This window comes from Cryptomeria japonica, chromosome 10 (genome assembly GCF_030272615.1).
Source record: "Cryptomeria japonica chromosome 10, Sugi_1.0, whole genome shotgun sequence".
In the NCBI taxonomy this organism is placed as follows: Eukaryota; Viridiplantae; Streptophyta; class Pinopsida; order Cupressales; family Cupressaceae; genus Cryptomeria; species Cryptomeria japonica.
In genome coordinates, this window is record NC_081414.1 from 225,934,682 (window position 1) to 225,951,833 (window position 17,152).

Here is a 17,152-nt window from a genome sequence, read left to right on the forward strand (position 1 = left end):
TGGGGCTTCTGTTTGGTATTTCCTTTGGCCAAATTGAAAAATTGGGAGCACCAACATGAGATTTCATGAACATCTTCACTTGGAAATTGTAAGGAGTGCTTGTGTATGGTAGCATTAAATAGTGTGCTTGTTGAACTTAGGTTTTACCTTGGGACTATAGTTGACCTTGGTCTTTCTTGGACCTCTTAGTTTTTAGGCTATATATATGTTGGATGGAAGGGGGGAATTGTGAGGCCAAAAGGGTTTGAAAACATGCTCCTCAGAGACATGTCCCTTGCCAAAAATAACCTTGTGCCACATGGGGGGATATTTTGGGATGTGGGGACAGGTAAGAAATGTCCCCAACTCACCCCCTTTTTTCAAAATTTTAAGAAACATCCCTGTTGTGAGGTACTCACACATCGCCCCATTGCAAATGAAGACCCCCATTTTTTTCTTTCTAGGGTTAGCCCTTTTAGTTTTTTTGTTGGTCGTTTTAGTGTCTTAGCCTTTGCATTGAAGGGATTGAGTTTCTCAAAGGTCATCAAATAAGGTGGATCTCCTCAAGGTGGAGTGAAGGAGGTTAGGTCAGTTGAGTGATTAGGGGTTGTTTAGATCATTCCTAGGGTTTTTGTGTACTATCTGGTCACGCTTCAAGTTGCTAAATCAAACCTTGGTTGAATGCATAGTGTCCTCCTAGGTCCTGTCCCTTGCATCAAGGTCAGAGTGAACTCGCCTTAAAAGTCTGGAATGTCATCCTGATCCTGAAATGGCCTGAAATTTGACTGTCTGGAAATTTGAAGGATCCTCCAAAAACTAGATTTTGCATTATAACTCATGGAGGTCCGAAACCACTCTCAAACATCCTGACAATATATATGGAATATAACTTAAAGTATAAGAAAGAGAAAAGACATAAGGAAATGTCACTTATACTTAAATGTTATATTCCATATATGAATCCTGACGGAGAGACTAACTTGTCAAACAAGTCAAAACATTGACCTGTTGTGGCCGAGTCTTGGAGCTTGGACTCGGCGAGTTTTGCCATAACTCGCCTGACTTGAGAGTCAGGCGAGTTATGGTCAAAACTCGCCGAGTCTGAGTCCCGAGTCAGAAAAACTCGCCGAGCTTGGCTCGACTCGCCAACTCGGCGAACTCGCCTGACTGGCGGCGAGTTTGGGAACTCTGCCCTTTGAAAGGCTCATTAGCAACAGCCTAGTTGTAGAAATTAGACACATACTTCTCATTAAATCCAATGTTTGAAGAAGAAGCAATCAAATTTGCCACTTTGCATTTGGAAGGGATAGCTCATGGATGGTGGTATCATGGCATGATAACGCAAGAACATGATTCAATAACTTCAACAAAAGGTTGACTGAAAGATTTGATACACGAGATCTAGAAATTGACTTCCAAGAACTTGCCCAGCTGAAGCAAGAAGGTAGAGTGGAGGATTTTGTAGAAGAATTCCAAAAACTTGCAATTATGGTTTTCTGATGTAACTGAAAGAAGACTCATAATGGTATTTGTAGAAGGCTTGGCTAGACCTCATAAAGGTTTAGTAAGGGCATTTGACCCACATACATTGCAAGAAGCCATCACGAGAGCCCTTAATCTAGAGGATTCAGTGACCAAGGACAAATTTTATTCCAAGAAAACAACACCTCCTGTCCTACCCAAGAAACCATTTCAAAAGAATGTACAACCTCCCAAGGCATCATTCTCCAAGTCAAGGCAAGTAGAGGTATCCAAGAATGAGCTACCAAGGAGGAAGTTATGTTTTAGGTACTGTGAGCTTTGGCAGCCAGGGCATAGGTGTTTGGGTAAAGGGCAAATACATTACATGGAGGTAGTTTCTGATGAAGATGTAGAAAGTGACGAGGCTGAACATGGAAAATAGGTAGAAGAGGTGGAGCATCCACATCAAGGGGAAGGTCATTCAAGAGGTACACTCGCAACACTATTAGGAGCATAATGATATAGTACCTTTCGTCTTAGAGGGGTCTAGAAAGGACAAAAGGTAACAATCCTTATTGATAGTGGGGCTACTTCTAATTACAATTACATTAATGAAGTGGTGAATAAGCTAGGATTAAAGACTGAGGATATTGAGGGGTTTGATGTAAAGTTGCAAGTGGAACAATTCTTCCATGCACTAAGAAGGTTTCCCAAATGGAATTGACAATGGGCGAGTGTAAAATGAGAGATGATTTTTATGTAATTAATATGGATATGTAATTGTTTCTAGGAGTCCGATGGCTGTATTTAATTGATAAGTATGAACAAAGCTATTGAAACATGGAGTTCTCCTTCCAACACAATGGAGAGAAGATAGTTCTACATGGCCTATCTAATAAGGGGCACACAAAAGTTTCAGCTAAGAGGATCCTACAATGTGGAGATCCAATCTATTTTGGACAAGCATGGTAAGGTTTTCAAAGACATTCCTCTTGGACTACCGCTAGATAGAGGTTTTCAGCATATAATTGAGCTTAAGGAAGGAGAAAAACCAGTCATGATCTCTCCATATCATCATCAGAATGTGTATAAGGTGGAGATTGAAAAGGCAATTGAGGAACTTTTGGAAATGGGGCATATAAGGCCTAGCTCCAGCCCTTTTGCATCATCCATAGTGTTGGTCAAGAAGAAAGATAGGACCATGAGGATGTGTATCGACTATAGAGCACTCAATAAAGGGACAATCAAGAATCACTACCCCATACCAAGGATTGATGAGTTAATTGACGAGCTTCATGGAGCAAGGTACTTTTCCAAGATTGATTTGCATTTAGGGTTTCACAAAATCAAGGTGAGAGGTGAGGATGTGCATAAAATAGCATTTAGGTGTCATTATGGGCATTATGAATTTTTGGTAATGCCATACGATTGAGGAAATTAGTTTTGGTCTTCTTTGATGACATTCTGATTTACAGTAAGACTTGGAAAGGTCATTTGATGATTTATAGTAAGACTTGGGAAGATCATTTGAAACACCTAGATGAGGTGTATTGGCATTCTGATTTATAGTAAGACTTGGGAAGATCATTTAATGATTTATAGTAAGACTTGAGAAGATCATTTGAAACACCTAGATGAGGTGCTGGGCATACTTGGACAACATTCTTTTTATGCCAAAGTCTCCAAGTGGGAGTTTGGGTTAACTGAAATTTTGTGGTTGGGATTCAAAATTAGTGCACAAGGGGTTAGTGTGGATAAGGAGAAGATCAAAGCAATTCAAGATTGGCCTAGACCAAGTAATTTGACTTAGCTGAGAGGATTTGTATGTCTATACAGCTATTATAGAAGGTTCGTGAAGGGATTCTCACAATTCGCTGCTGCTTTAACAAATTTAACAAAGAAGGGGACATTCTCATGGAGCCCGACAGTCCAACAAGACCAACAGGCCAACAAGCTTTTGACAAACTCAATGAGGTAATGAGCTCATGCCTAGTTTTGGCAATTCCATATTTTTCACTCCCTTTGCTCTTAGATTGTGATGCTTCAGAGGGTATAAGGGCTGTTTTGATGCAAAATAAACACCCCATAGCATATGAGAGCCAAAAACTCAAGGAATCTAAGTGGAAGTTCTCAATTTATGACAAAGAAATGCTGGTCATAATTCATGCATTAAGCTAAATTCTGATAATACTTGGTTTGTGAGAAGTTTGTAGTTAAAAGTTAAAACAGATCATAATAGTCTGAAGTACTTCCTTAACCAAAGAGATTTGAATGATGGACAACAGAAATGGGAAATTGAAAATCTAGCTTATGATTTTGATTTTGAATATGTAAAGGGGAATAACAATGTGGTGGCTGATGCACTCTCTAGGAAGCTTCATCTTCATTCTATAACTGATATATCTGCTTATTGGAAGGCAAAGTGAAAGATGATAGATTCAAAGTTGTGAATGAGCTCATCATGTACAAAGACGGTGTATATATCATACTTGAATCCAAAATGGAGAAGAAGATTTTGAGGGCATGTCATGACACACTGTTTGCTGGTCATCCGGGCTTTTACAAGGCATATAAACAAGTAAGAGAGTGTTTTTCATGGAAAGGACTTAAAAATGATGTGATGCAGCATGTAAGAGAATGTATGGAATGTCAACAAAACAAAGTAGAACATGTATTCCCAGCTGGATTATTGCAGCCTTTACCCATTCCAAATTAGAAATGGGAGAGCATATGGATGGATTACATCACTAGGCTGCCAAAGGTCCAAGGTAAGGACTGTTTGTATGTGGTGGTTGATAGGCTTACAAAATATGCCCATTTTCATGTCATTTTTTGGATTTTAAGGCTCCTCTAGTGGCAGACCTGTTTTTTAGAGAAATTTTCAGACTTCATGGTTTGCCAAAAACTATTGTAAGGTTTTTAAGTTTGTTTTGGCAAGAACTCTTTCGTTTGACGGGTATTGAGTTGATACCCGACACTACTTATCATCCACAAACTAATGGGCAAATAGAAATAGTGAATAAGTGGATAAAGGATAAGGAATTACATTACGGGGCAGCAAACAACATGGATCAAATGGAAGCATTTGGGGGAATATTGCTACTACACAACTCAACACATGCTGATTGGTATGACCCCTTTTAAGACACTACATGGTTATGATGCTACTTCATTCATGGATTTGATCCTTACCGATAGTAGGGTACCTAGTGCAAGAGATGTGGTGCAATAAAGTAAAGACATTCTAGAGTCTCTTTAAGGAGATTGCAGCGGGTCCAAAATCAGCAAAAGCTATATGCTGATAGACATCGAACGGAGAGGGTCTTTGAGATTGGTGATATGGTGTTCTTGAGGTTGCAACTGTATAGATAGTCTTCTATCAAAGGGAATGGAGCTGAGAAGCTGAAGTCTTGTTTTTATGGACCTTACAAGGTGGTCTAGAAGGTTAGAGCTGTGGCTTATAAGTTGGAGTAACCCGTTGACAACAAAATTCATAATATATTCCCTGTTTCATGTTTTGAAAGGGCCCTTACATGGCAGGTCTCTCCTACACAAGAACTCCCTCCAATTGACTATGAGGGCAAATTCATTCCCAACCCTGAGACAGTGTTGGATGAAAGGGAGAAGAGGTTGAGAAACAAAATTATACTCAGTATTTGGTGAAATGGAAGGGGCTTCCCCTCGAAGATGTGACTTGGGAAGGAGTGGAGATGTTCAAACACCCTAACCTGAAATTGCTTGAGGTCGGGACGATTGTGATGAAGCATTAATTTAGTAGTTAATTATAAGACTAAAATTATAAATAAATGTAATTATTATTATTAATTTCAAATTTTCAACCCTGGGCTGACAGGATGATCCTTTATTTTTATTATTAATTTTCCAATAAATCGTTGGCAGCCAAATAGGCGGGTTATTTTTTATTTTTTGGGTTTAGGCCGCCTCGGTTGAGGTGAGCGTATATATGCAAGTGTCTTAGCATTGAAGGATCATGCTTGGATTATTAGTACATTGCCTTTGTACACGTTGGACTGCCGGGGCGACAATCCGACACCCTTTGCAAGGTAGGACACAAACCCTACTCTTGTCTGCTAGTTTTCAAGTGTTTCAACTAATCTGCTTATCTACAATTTGCATTCATTATATACAGGAGGTCCAATCGGAAGGAGCAAAGATTTCATGCATTAACAAGGAGAATCATGGAGAATCTTCTGACTCGGTGTTGCAGTACAATTTAATTGCTGCTCATATTTGGGAGAAACGATGCCACTTCCAGGCACCTATATTGGGTGCAGCTTGGAGATATCAGTTTAGTGTGAGCCGCAGAGATAGGATCTTGCGACGTTACCCCACCTGGGCTATCAGACAACTGACAAGAAGCAATCAGTCATATGCTTGAGAGGAGAGAGGATTCCAAGTGAGCAGGGAAGAAAAGGGACAGAGTCAGTCGTGGGCCAGTTTCTGCAAATTCAATCAGTCACCACCAGCTTGCTTCCACAAGTCAGGAATGGACTTACTTTGTAGTGTGTCTTTGACACCAGCAAAGTAACAAGAATTTAGATCAGCAAGAATCCTCCAGGACTATCAGATACTGAACATTCTTCGTAACCCTGACAATCTGCAGTTAGAATCTGGGAGGACAAATTGTGTTTGGTAACATTTTGTCGGGTAACATATTGTTTATAGATTGTATTCAGTGAAACATGCCAATTGTATGAATGCAAATCTGATTTTCTATTTTGAATATCATAGATGATTGGGCTATGAACTGATGAAACAAAAGTATAGAGGCCTCCATATGTGATATCATTAATCTGAAAAAATATATCGGATGTTTCTGTGCACAGAGTTTATTATTAATCTTAGGTGATATTTCAATTTCATAAATTTTCTGTGACAATAAATTGATGTTTCTGAGTTAGTATATTTCATATGGTGCTTCATTTGGGAGTTGATCCAACGCAAACTTTGACTACAAGTTTAAAAAATAAATGCAGGAAAACTATACAAGCAGTAATTATGACTACACCAACAATTTTCAATCTTATATTAATAAAAGAAAGTTCAAAACTGAAATAGATTGCAGTGTGCAGCACATTTACAGAAACTATGAATTTTTCTTTGATCAAGTTGATATGCCTTTGTTCACACTGAATCCTAGCTTTACATCCTTTTATTATTTATTCCATCTTTTGTCTCTAGAAAATTCTTTAGTAGAACTCTACTGATGAATATCTGGAGGCTCCCATAAAGTCTAACGATTACAGTGGACCACAGGTTCTATGGATATTCCTCTGCCGTTGGAAAAAATCTCTTGTCAGGCCAACAGAACTTGTTCAACTGATTCTTTGGAAACGTAAGTATTGAGATTTACCTCTTTTAGTATTTACTGTTATAATAATGGGTACAAAGCATCATAAACTCAAAAACTCTAGTGTTAATGTTATGTGCTTTTTGTTCTGAAGTTAAATTTGTCAAACATTAAAGCTAGGTATGTTTTTGATGAGCGCAGGATCTGTCTTTTAATTTGTAATTAGGTTGGTATACTATAATATCTAGAGATGGAAGCTTTCCTTTCACTTACTGATAGAGGAATTTCTCCACTCCTGAAAATTTATATGCCCATTGTCAATTACTAGAAAATGTAAATGGCGAAAATAATTTATGGAACTTTGATTAGCTAAAATATCTAGATAAAAGTAAAGAATGTACAATTTATTCTATGATAAAACCATTTCACTGAAATCTTGGTAAATGCTATGTACAAACAGAATTTTATAATGGTTCCAAGATTGTATTTAATTATGTAGTAAATTACATACTTATGTAGAGCGTGAACAAATCTTAGTTGGAAGTTCTTGTGGAATTTGGATTTAGTTATGTCTATATTTTAGTGATTTGCTTGGTTAAGGCTTCTGCAATTAAATCTTTTTGCATTCTGTTTGATAGGAAAAATTGTTTCTACAAAATGAGGCTAGCAAGCAGGATGTTTGATCAGTTTTTTCCACTTACAGCACTTGGACTCATTAAGAAATATATCATTCTCAGGCAAAGCACGAACCAATCATAGCTTAGAAGTTATATTTGACTTTGGTCTTAGTAATGTCTATATAGACCATATGGGAGCAGTAGATGGCTCATGATCTCAGATCCTTTGTATCTGCCCCTGGGTTAAGGTAGGCCATCTTGGATTGTGCCTTGGAATAAAAGGAAGATTCAGGTCTAGTTTAAGATAGATTAGTTTATCTGGCTATGTTACTAGAAATGGAAGGGTGGTGTTGATTTATCTGGGATCTACAACCCTGATTGTGGGCTGCCCCTTTGATGTCTGCCCTTTTCTGCAGAAATAGACAAAATTTATCCAAGACAAGCTAGATTCTTATCTCAGGAGTGCATTTCAGCCCCAAGTTTGGAGATTAAATAGTGAAAAGTCTAATATTGCATCAAGCTATATAAATATAATATAAGTGGCATTATGGGTTGAGAACTTGGTGTATTAAATAAAGACTAAGATTGAGTGCTTTCCAGTGTTCCACGACCGTTGGGGACGGGGAGACGGGGGGACTTGGGCCTTGGGGGGGGGGGAACATGTTTCCGTGGAACACTGGTGCTTTCCCTTTTTACCTCTTTATATTTTTGGAAGGAAAATGTCGAAGAGTGCAGATGGGGACAAAGGGAAAAAGTTTCGGGGACGGGGGGGACTTGGGCCTGGGGGGGGGGGGAACGCATTTTTGTGGAACATTGGTGCTTTCCCTTTTTACCTCTTTATATTTTTGGAAGGAAAATGTCTAAGAGTGTAGAACATCTAGAGTCACCTCAACCTCTTGGGTAAGGTTGAGTTCTAGTGATTTGCTTGCTAATTAAAGGTTTTTACAGTTCAATCTTTTTGCATTTTGTTTGATAGCAAAATTGTTTGTGTAGAATGAGACTGCTGGCAAGAGGTTTGTGTTAGAATAATGTATCGTTTCTTTAATGGTCATCTTAGTCGTCTTTAGGTAGTTTCTATTGTGGCTTCAATTTACGACTGTTTCTTTTAGAAACATCTTGTACTTTTCTATTTAAGAAGACTTTGTCTTCATTGTTTAATACAACAACATTGAATATTTTAATAATATGGTATCAGAGCAGGTTTGGCCTTGTCTCCCTCGGCTTAGGATTATGGGGAAACCATTTGTCTAGGGTTTCAGTACGATCTAGGTGAAAAAAAGGGGGCGGGTTTTTATGTTCAAACTCGTGAACGATTTTTACCCGTGTACTGGGTGGTTCTTGGTGGCAGATCATTGTTTGGTTCTAGCTAAGGTTTGTTTGAAAATTCTTGGCGGATTTTCTCCTGCGTTTTTTTTTGCGAAAAGCTTTGTTTGCGGGCTGTTTTTCCGCTGCAAAAACCCTTTCTGCACCGCGACTTCTGCATCCCGCACGACCTTTGTATTTCGCGCGATGACTTCTTCTCCTGCTTTTTGTCTTTTTACCTTGTGTTTTTTTTCGCGCGATAGGCTGTGGAGGTTTATGAAGTTCTTTTTGCAACAAAAGATTTGTTCTTCCTGCGTCTGCTTTTACTTGCGCTTCGCTGTTGATGGCCTGCGTTCTTTTTGTGTTAGTTGCGTCTTTTTTGCTGGGGTTTTCTTGTGACAAGAATGCATCTTCTGGGAAGTTATTTTTTTGAATTTTTTTTTCGACGCGGAAGGGTTTTCGTCTGTTTTTTGTGTCGTGTCGTTTTATTTTTTGGGTGCTTGTATTTCAGCTCGCGCTTCTATGTGCGCGCGATGGGGTGTTATTCTTTGCGTGACGATGGCGACACGATTTCCTAGCGGTTTTTTTCTGCAAACACTTTTTTCAGATATTGGTGGTTGTGGCGCTCTTTATTTGTGTGTCTTTTGTATGTGCTGCATTTTTTTTTCTCTATAGGTTTTTGGAATTTTTCGATGGCAATTGTTTTATAATTTTTCTCCAAAAGAAAAAATTATTCCGTGGGTTTATATTTTTGTCCTTAAAAGATATCTCAAGGTTTTCATAATTTTGCCTCAAAAATTATTTCATGGGTTTTTAGTGATTTTTGTCCCTTTAAAAAAAAATTACTTCGTGGGTTTTAATAATTTTGTCCACAAAAATTATTTTGATGGTAGGGTTTTAATAATTTTTATCCTTAAAAAATTCTATTAGGTTTTACCATTTTTCCTCAAAAAACGAAGATTTGTTTTTTGATTCATGTCTCGGATTGTTTGTGGGTTGATCAATTTTTCGCCTAAAAAATTGTGTCTGTCATTTGTAATTTGCGATGTTCGCATGGGAATTTGGGTTTTGCTTGATTTTTTTCTCAAAAATCATGGATCCTACGGTTTTTACCATTTTTTCCGAAAAAACGATGCTTTGTTATCTTCAATTTCAGGGTTTGGTGATTTTTTCCTCAAAAGTTGTATCTTTTTGCAATCTGTTTTGGGGTGTTGTGCTCATATGCAAAAGTTTGTTGAGGTTTGCTGATTTTTCCTCAAAATCATGGTTTGGGTTTATGCGGCTGTTCTTGGTGTCTCTACAGGGAAGGACAACTTTGTTACCCAACATCAGGTTGGATGATTTGTGGAGATATCCAGAAGTTCTGCAGATTCTGGGAGGGTCAGTGGCAGGCTCTTGTCGTAGAATGTTCTAAGGAGGGGGCAACCTTCTTTGTTTTTCTCTCGGTTGGTAGAACGATGACCAGTAAGGGAGGGTGTTAGAATAATGTATTGTTTCTTTAATGGTCATCTTAGTCGTCTTTAGGTAGTTTCTATTCTGGCTTCATTTTATGACTGTTTCTTTTAGAAACATCGTTTTGTACTTTTCTATTTAAGAAGACTTCATCTTCATTGTTTAATACAGCAACATTGAATATTTTAATAATAGTTTGATGGCTTTTAAAAAGCCATATTACTTGCAGCAAGTAGTGCAGTGCAAATAGACTTATATAGCACTTATGACAGTAGTGTCTAAATAAATACATGTAGTAACTTTGTTGGTGTGCTTGAGAAGCATCCATAGGTAAGATTAATATAATTAAATAGGCATTACAGATTAATGAGAACAAAAATAAAACAAAATTAAGTATATCCAATTACAGCATTGTGTTTGCACTTTTCTTTTCATGCTGAAGATTCGTTTAGATTAGGGATGGTGAAATATTTGAAAAAGGTTAAGAGAAGGTTTTCCATCTGTTGTGAATCCCTGTTTTGTGGTCACATGAAGCATAACTGCAATGAATTCAGATGTTACCTACAATTGAACATGTTAGGAAAATGAATTCATATAAAATTTCAACAAAATCTGTGCCTTTTTATAGAGATAAGCTATTTTCTAATAGAATATTAAAATAATGTTAATTTTAGTATTAATGCTCAATAGTGTATATTCTATTTTGGTTAGATCGTCTTCGATCTTCTCAGCAGTTTCTTATTAGAAACTTGCTATTCTTGTAAATATCCTTGTATTATTTATGAGCGTCTTGCTCATTCTGATATTCAATCAATTTTTTGAAATCCATTGCGTGTCTTGCATTGTTTTATGGTATCAGAGCTATAGGAGAAATTTTTTCGAAAATTTTTTAATCCTAATTTCCAATTAGTGGAAATTTTCGAAATTATTTTTTGAAAAAAAATTCATCAAAGTTTTTTTTAGCTTCTGGGGTGGTATCGTCGGTTTTTTTCTTCCTGCGACCTGTGTTTTTCGACCTGCAGGATCGTCGCGTGTTACCGCGACCTGTGTTTTTCGACCTGCAGGATTGTCGCGTGTTACCGCGACCTGTGTTTTCAACCTGCAGGGTCATCGCGTGTTGTCGCGACCTGTGTCCTCGATCTGCAGGGTCGTCGCGTGTTGTCGCGACCTGTGTGCGACGTCGCGGACTTCGAACACTCCGGCGTCGCCTCCACCACCCCCGCGACCGGCAACAGCCTTCGGCTTTGTGCGTGTCTGCAGGCTTCGGCGTCGCCACCTGCAACTCGCCCCCTTTGCAAATGCGTGATCTGCACCCCGCGACCTGCATCTTTGGCGACGACATTTTTTCGATTCAGGTGTTAACTTTCAGTTTTTATCGAAAACCAATTTTTTTCTTGTAGATTCGTGGTGGGTTTTTTGAACCCTATTATGGGTAGTTGTCCGTTTTTTCTGGGTGCCTCGATTTTCGAGCCTGCGGATCTAGATTTTGACAGCAGATTCCTTCTAGGTCTTTCGCACGCATTTGTGGGTTGTCTTTGGATCTTTCTGGGTTAGCCGGAAACTTTTTTTTGGGAAACGTGCAAATGGCTTCTCTCACCAATCTGATGTTAGAAGGCAGTCAACGCTTTAATGGTCACAATTACAACATCTGGAAACAGCGTATGTTGACCATTTTTGAATATAGGCGTCTTGACCAGCTTGTGTTGGGAAAAGAGCTCAGTCCTAGTATACCTGGTGCAGATCAAGATAAGTTTGATGAACGCAATCGGGAGGCAGTTATGCTTCTCAAACTCTCAGCGACTGATGATCAGTTACCGCAGATTCCCTCCGGCAAGACAGCTTCCGACATTTGGAAGCATCTGAAGGAATTGCATGAGACATCCGACAAGAGCCGAGCATTCTTTCTAAAGAATCAGCTGTTCTCCATTATGATGGACGAACGTATGTCCTTACAGGAACACCTCACGAGGATTAAGGACATTCGAGATCAGTTCGAAGCTATTGGTCGGACTATGGAGGAAGAAGACATGGTAGTAATCACTCTGAAAAGTCTTCCGAAATCGTATGAACACTTCATTGAGACCCTCAATATTACTTCCACTAATGTTGATCTGAAGTTTTTAGAATTATGCACCAAACTTCTACAGCAGGATCGCGGGAAACAGCAGTTTGGTAGTGGTACTACATTAGCCTCCTCGGAAAATGCCTTCACAGCTCAATCCTTTTAGAAGGATAAAGGCAAATTTCAGTCCTCTCAGTCTTCTCAGCAGAAAGGCTCTTCTCAGACACAGGATGGAGCTAAGAAGAAGAATGTGCAGTGCAATTACTGTCACAAGTACTGCCATATGAAGAAAGATTGCCGTCAGAGGCTCGCTTCTGAACAAAAGAAGCAGGGAGGGTCACACCAGAAGGCGCATGTTGCTGAACATTCCGAGCAGAAGGAGTCTGCCTTTTATGCCTTTATGGCTAAGAGGTCTTCAGATCATGCCAGGTCTTCTGCTTGGTACATCGACTCTGGTGCATCACATCACTTTTCTCATCGGCGTGACTGGTTTACAGACTTTTCACCTTTCAGTGATTTCGTTGTATTTGGCGGAGGTGAGGAGTATACAGTTGTTGGCAGAGGCACTGTTCAGATACAGTCTGGTGGCAGGACTCTCCTTTTTCTGAATGTGTACTATGTTCCTGGAATGGAACTTAATCTGCTCTCTGTCAGCCAGATTATGAGGAATTCTCCTCAACTAGATGTGGTGTTCAGTGCTCACAAGTGCTCCATCATTGATCGGGAGACTCGTCTTACTGTTGCTGTTGGTCTAGAGGATCATGGCCTATATAGGCTTCTTGACACTGGTGATTCTTCTGAAGTGGCTCTGGCAGCTCGTGTTTCTCCTCTCAGCACTTTGTGGCATCAGAGATATGGACATCTCAACATTCAGTATCTCTCTCAACTATCTCGGGAGGGACTTGTTTCAGGGTTACCTGATATTCAGACTCAGCATCTTGGAGTATGTGGCGCCTGTCAAGCTGGCAAACAACATCGGACTTCATTCCCACATGGAAAGTCTTGGCGCGCATCTAAGGTACTTCAATTACTTCATGCTGATATTTGTGGTCCTATGAATACATCTTTTGTTATTGGTTGCAAATATTTTTTGCTTATTGTAGATGATTTTAGTAGAAAGATGTGGGTGTACTTTCTTAAGCATAAATCAGATGTATTTAGTATCTTTCAGAAGTTTAAGTCCTTTGTTGAAAAAGAGTCTGGACATAGTATCATTACTCTTAGGACAGATAACGGGGGGGAATTTTGTTCTTCTGCATTCTCCCACTTCTGTGATACCCATGGCATCAAATGCCAGTTGACTACACCCTACACTCCTCAGCAAAACAGTGTTGTTGAGCGTCGCAATCGTATGGTTGTTGAGATGGCTCGCTCTATGTTACAACATAGGAGTGTTCCGAATAAGTATTGGGCTGAAGCAGTCTTTACTGCTGTCTACCTTCTTAACCGCTCTCCTACTCAGGCTGTTAAGGGGAAGACTCCAGAAGAGGTTTGGTCTGGTCGGAAGCCTCAGATCAGCCACCTGAAGGTTTTTGGCTCTGTTGCCTATGTTTGGATTCCAGATGCTAAGCGCTCCAAGTTGGATTCCAAAAGTCAGAAACTCATGATGACAGGATACAGTGATCACCATAAGGCCTACAGACTGATAGATATAGACACTGACCGTCTTATCTTCAGTCGTGATGTTGTACTTGATGAAGACAGAGGATTCTTTCAGTCCCCTTCTTCTGAGCAGAGTTCTGAGGATCAGCCTCACAGTGTTCTTATTCCATTAGGTCCACCTGATGGGAGGGATGATGCAGAATCTATTTTCGATGATGCACTACCTGAGTTCCCTCCGGAGAATAATCCTCCTCCTGTTGCTCCTGTTCCTGATCCTGCGCCTCTTCCAGCTCCTCCAGATGTTCGCACTTCTACTCTCCGGCCTAAATGGTGGGCCAAGACCATTGGCGATCTCAGGGATACTGAGCTCATTGAGGGTAGAACCTCCCGTAATAAGAGCAAACAGCAGCATACAGTCAATTTTGCTCTCATGGCTAACATACACAGTGTTTTTGAGCCTCAGACATACTCAGAGGCTAAAGGTATACCTGAGTGGGAACAGGCTATGGAAGCTGAGTTCCAGAGTCTTCAGAAGAATCACACTTGGGCCCTTTCTGATCTTCCTTCAGGGAAGAAGCCCATTAGCTGCAAATGGGTGTACAAAGTAAAATACAAAGCTGATGGAACCCTAGACAAGTATAAGGCTCGCCTTGTTACTCGTGGGTTCTCACAGAAAGAAGGCATTGACTATGAGGAGACTTTTGCTCCTACAACCAAAATGAGTACCATACGGCTCGTTCTTGTCTTGGCAGCCCAGTTCAGTTGGAAAGTCCATCAGATGGACGTCAGAAGTGCTTTCTTGAATGGTGACTTACAGGAAGAAGTCTACATGACGCAACCTCCAGGATTCAAGGTTGCTGGTCAAGAACAGAAGGTCTGTAGACTAGTCAAAGCACTCTATGGTCTGAAACAAGCTCCTCGGGCTTGGTACATGAAAATTGATAAGTACCTGACAGATCATGGTTTTCAGCGGAGTCCATCTGATGCAAACTTGTATATCAAGCATTCTAGTAATGATATTCTGTTTGTAGTTGTCTATGTGGATGACTTAATCATTATTGACAGTTTAGCACATTTGATCACTGGGATCAAACAGGATTTGTGCCGCACCTTTGATATGACAGATTTGGGACTTCTACATTACTGCTTAGGAGTTGAAGTCTGGCAGACTGAGAACAGTATCTTTCTCTCTCAGTCCAAGTATGCCAGAAGTCTTGTGGACAGGTTCAGAATGTAGGATTGCAAACCTGCCTCTACTCCTATGGAACCCAGGCTCAAACTTTCAGCTCAGTCATCTTCACCAGTTGTGGATGAATCTCTGTTCAGGCAACTAGTGGGCGGCCTCATCTATCTTACTGCCACTAGACCTGACATCAGTTTTTCAGTGAGCTACATTTCACGCTTCATGACAGCTCCCAAGGCTGATCATTGGATAGCAGCGAAGCGTGTGCTGCGTTATGTGAGTGGCACTCCTGATTATGGACTTCTGTACACTCGGAGTTCTAATCCTATACTCAGTGGTTACACAGATTCTGACTGGGCAGGTTCGGTTGATGACTGTAAGTCTACAGCAGGGTATGTGTTTAGTTTGGGATCTGGTGCTATCACATGGACTAGTAAGAAGCAGCAGGCTGTGGCTCTCTCCTCGACAGAAGCAGAGTATCGGGGAGCAGTTAAGGCATCTTGTGAGGCGGTTTGGCTTCGACGAATGCTTGCGGATATGCATGTATCTCAGGCAGGTCCTACTCCCTTGTTCTGTGATAATCAGGGAGTGCTCAAACTCGCCAAGAATCCAGTCTTCCATGAAAGAACCAAGCCTGTGGAAACTCATTGTCACTATATTCGACAGCTGGTTGAAGACGGATCCATCCAGTTGCTGTATGTTCCTACATCGGAGCAGCCAGCAGACATCTTCACCAAGCCCCTTGGTCCTGATAAATTTGTAAAATTCAGGGGGTCTATAGGTGTAGTTAATAGATTGAGCATTAAGGGAGGGTAATAGAATATTAAAATAATGTTAATTTTAGTATTAATGCTCAATAGTGTATATTCTATTTTGGTTAGATCGTCTTCGATCTTCCAAGCAGTTTCTTATTAGAAACTTGCTATTCTTGTAAATATCCTTGTATTATTTATGAGCGTCTTGCTCATTCTGATATTCAATCAATTCTTTGAAATCCATTGCGTGTCTCGCATTGTTTTATTTTCTTTGGTCACTTCATTGTTGCTTTGTTCCTCACATTAGACAATAAAATGAAATCAAGTATAAAAAAACACACTAGCAACAATGAGAAATTGAACTAGCAGAAAATTATATTCAATTGAGGGATAGTATCATGTACATGAATGTGAGCTATCAAATACTTAAAGAGGAGTACAATATTTAATGCTGAGAAACATTCTTAAGATGATATAACATTACTTGGTAATCGGCATTTGCATGAAGAAATAAGAAGCCCTAACTGTCACATTACATTCACAATGACATATAGGGAAAAAATCAAATAGTAAAATCCAAATGACTTGAAAAACTTGCAAGAAATTCTGTAATGGTGACAATACAAAGTATTTATAGAAACAAAAAGTTTCTAAAGTAAACATAATCGTTGAAACATGAAATGATAATTGATATTCAATATTTACAAAAGGAGATGAAAGCTCCTTAAATAGCTATGTTCCACCAAGTTTCCTGGATGGGGGGAATACTTTTCGGGGACTTGATTGTTTTAGGCCATTTTAAGGGATGGGGATGGCTGTGTGTGTGTGTGTTCCACCAAGTTTCCGTGATGGGGGGACACGTTTAGGGGACAAGATTGTTTTAGGCCATTTTTAGGGGATGGGGATGGCTATATACATATATGTGTGCATTAAAAATATAGGGAAGTTTCAGATATTCATATGATAACATCATAACACTGATTAAGTAACAAAGTTCCAAATCAGCAAATGTAATCATATTGACATGTACATTATAGTATCAAAGATTCAGAATTACTTAGTATAACATAATGAATATAGGGAAATTTGAAATATCAGATATGCATATCATATAATTTTAAATTTATAAATAATACAGCATACACCAAAATGCCCAAAGGCTACAAGTTTGTAGTATAAATGTCAAAATGACGAAGTCACCAATGTCCAAAACATAGTAAACTAGTATAGAAAGTACGTAATGTCCCCTTTTAAGATAATTAGTAATTATGGGACAATTATCTCAATTCCTTAACTTACAATGTCTGATTTTGCAATAAATCTATAAATGTGTGTAAAATGACAACAAACAATGTCCCTTGCTATCTCTGATATATGCAATTATGTGAGACATGGACCAACTCTGATACCATGTGAGATTTTGCCAAG

The 17,152-nt window shown here is 39.4% G+C and overlaps 1 protein-coding gene and 1 non-coding gene across 5 annotated transcripts in view; both read left to right on the plus strand.

Annotated features, from left to right (window-relative positions):
- LOC131034873 (uncharacterized) overlaps positions 1 to 17,152 on the plus strand; it is a 240,508-nt gene that overhangs the window by 14,966 nt on the left and 208,390 nt on the right. For all 4 annotated transcript variants that reach the window (XM_057966473.2, XM_057966472.2, XM_057966469.2 and 1 more), the window contains one exon: positions 6,718 to 6,796. In XM_057966473.2, coding sequence (XP_057822456.2) covers positions 6,718 to 6,796 — 79 coding nt within the window. The remainder of the gene's footprint in view (positions 1 to 6,717; positions 6,797 to 17,152) is intronic.
- On the plus strand, positions 7,509 to 7,633 carry LOC131859693 (small nucleolar RNA SNORA5). The gene has a single exon (XR_009359303.1). It is a non-coding gene; the product is annotated as a small nucleolar RNA SNORA5 (small nucleolar RNA).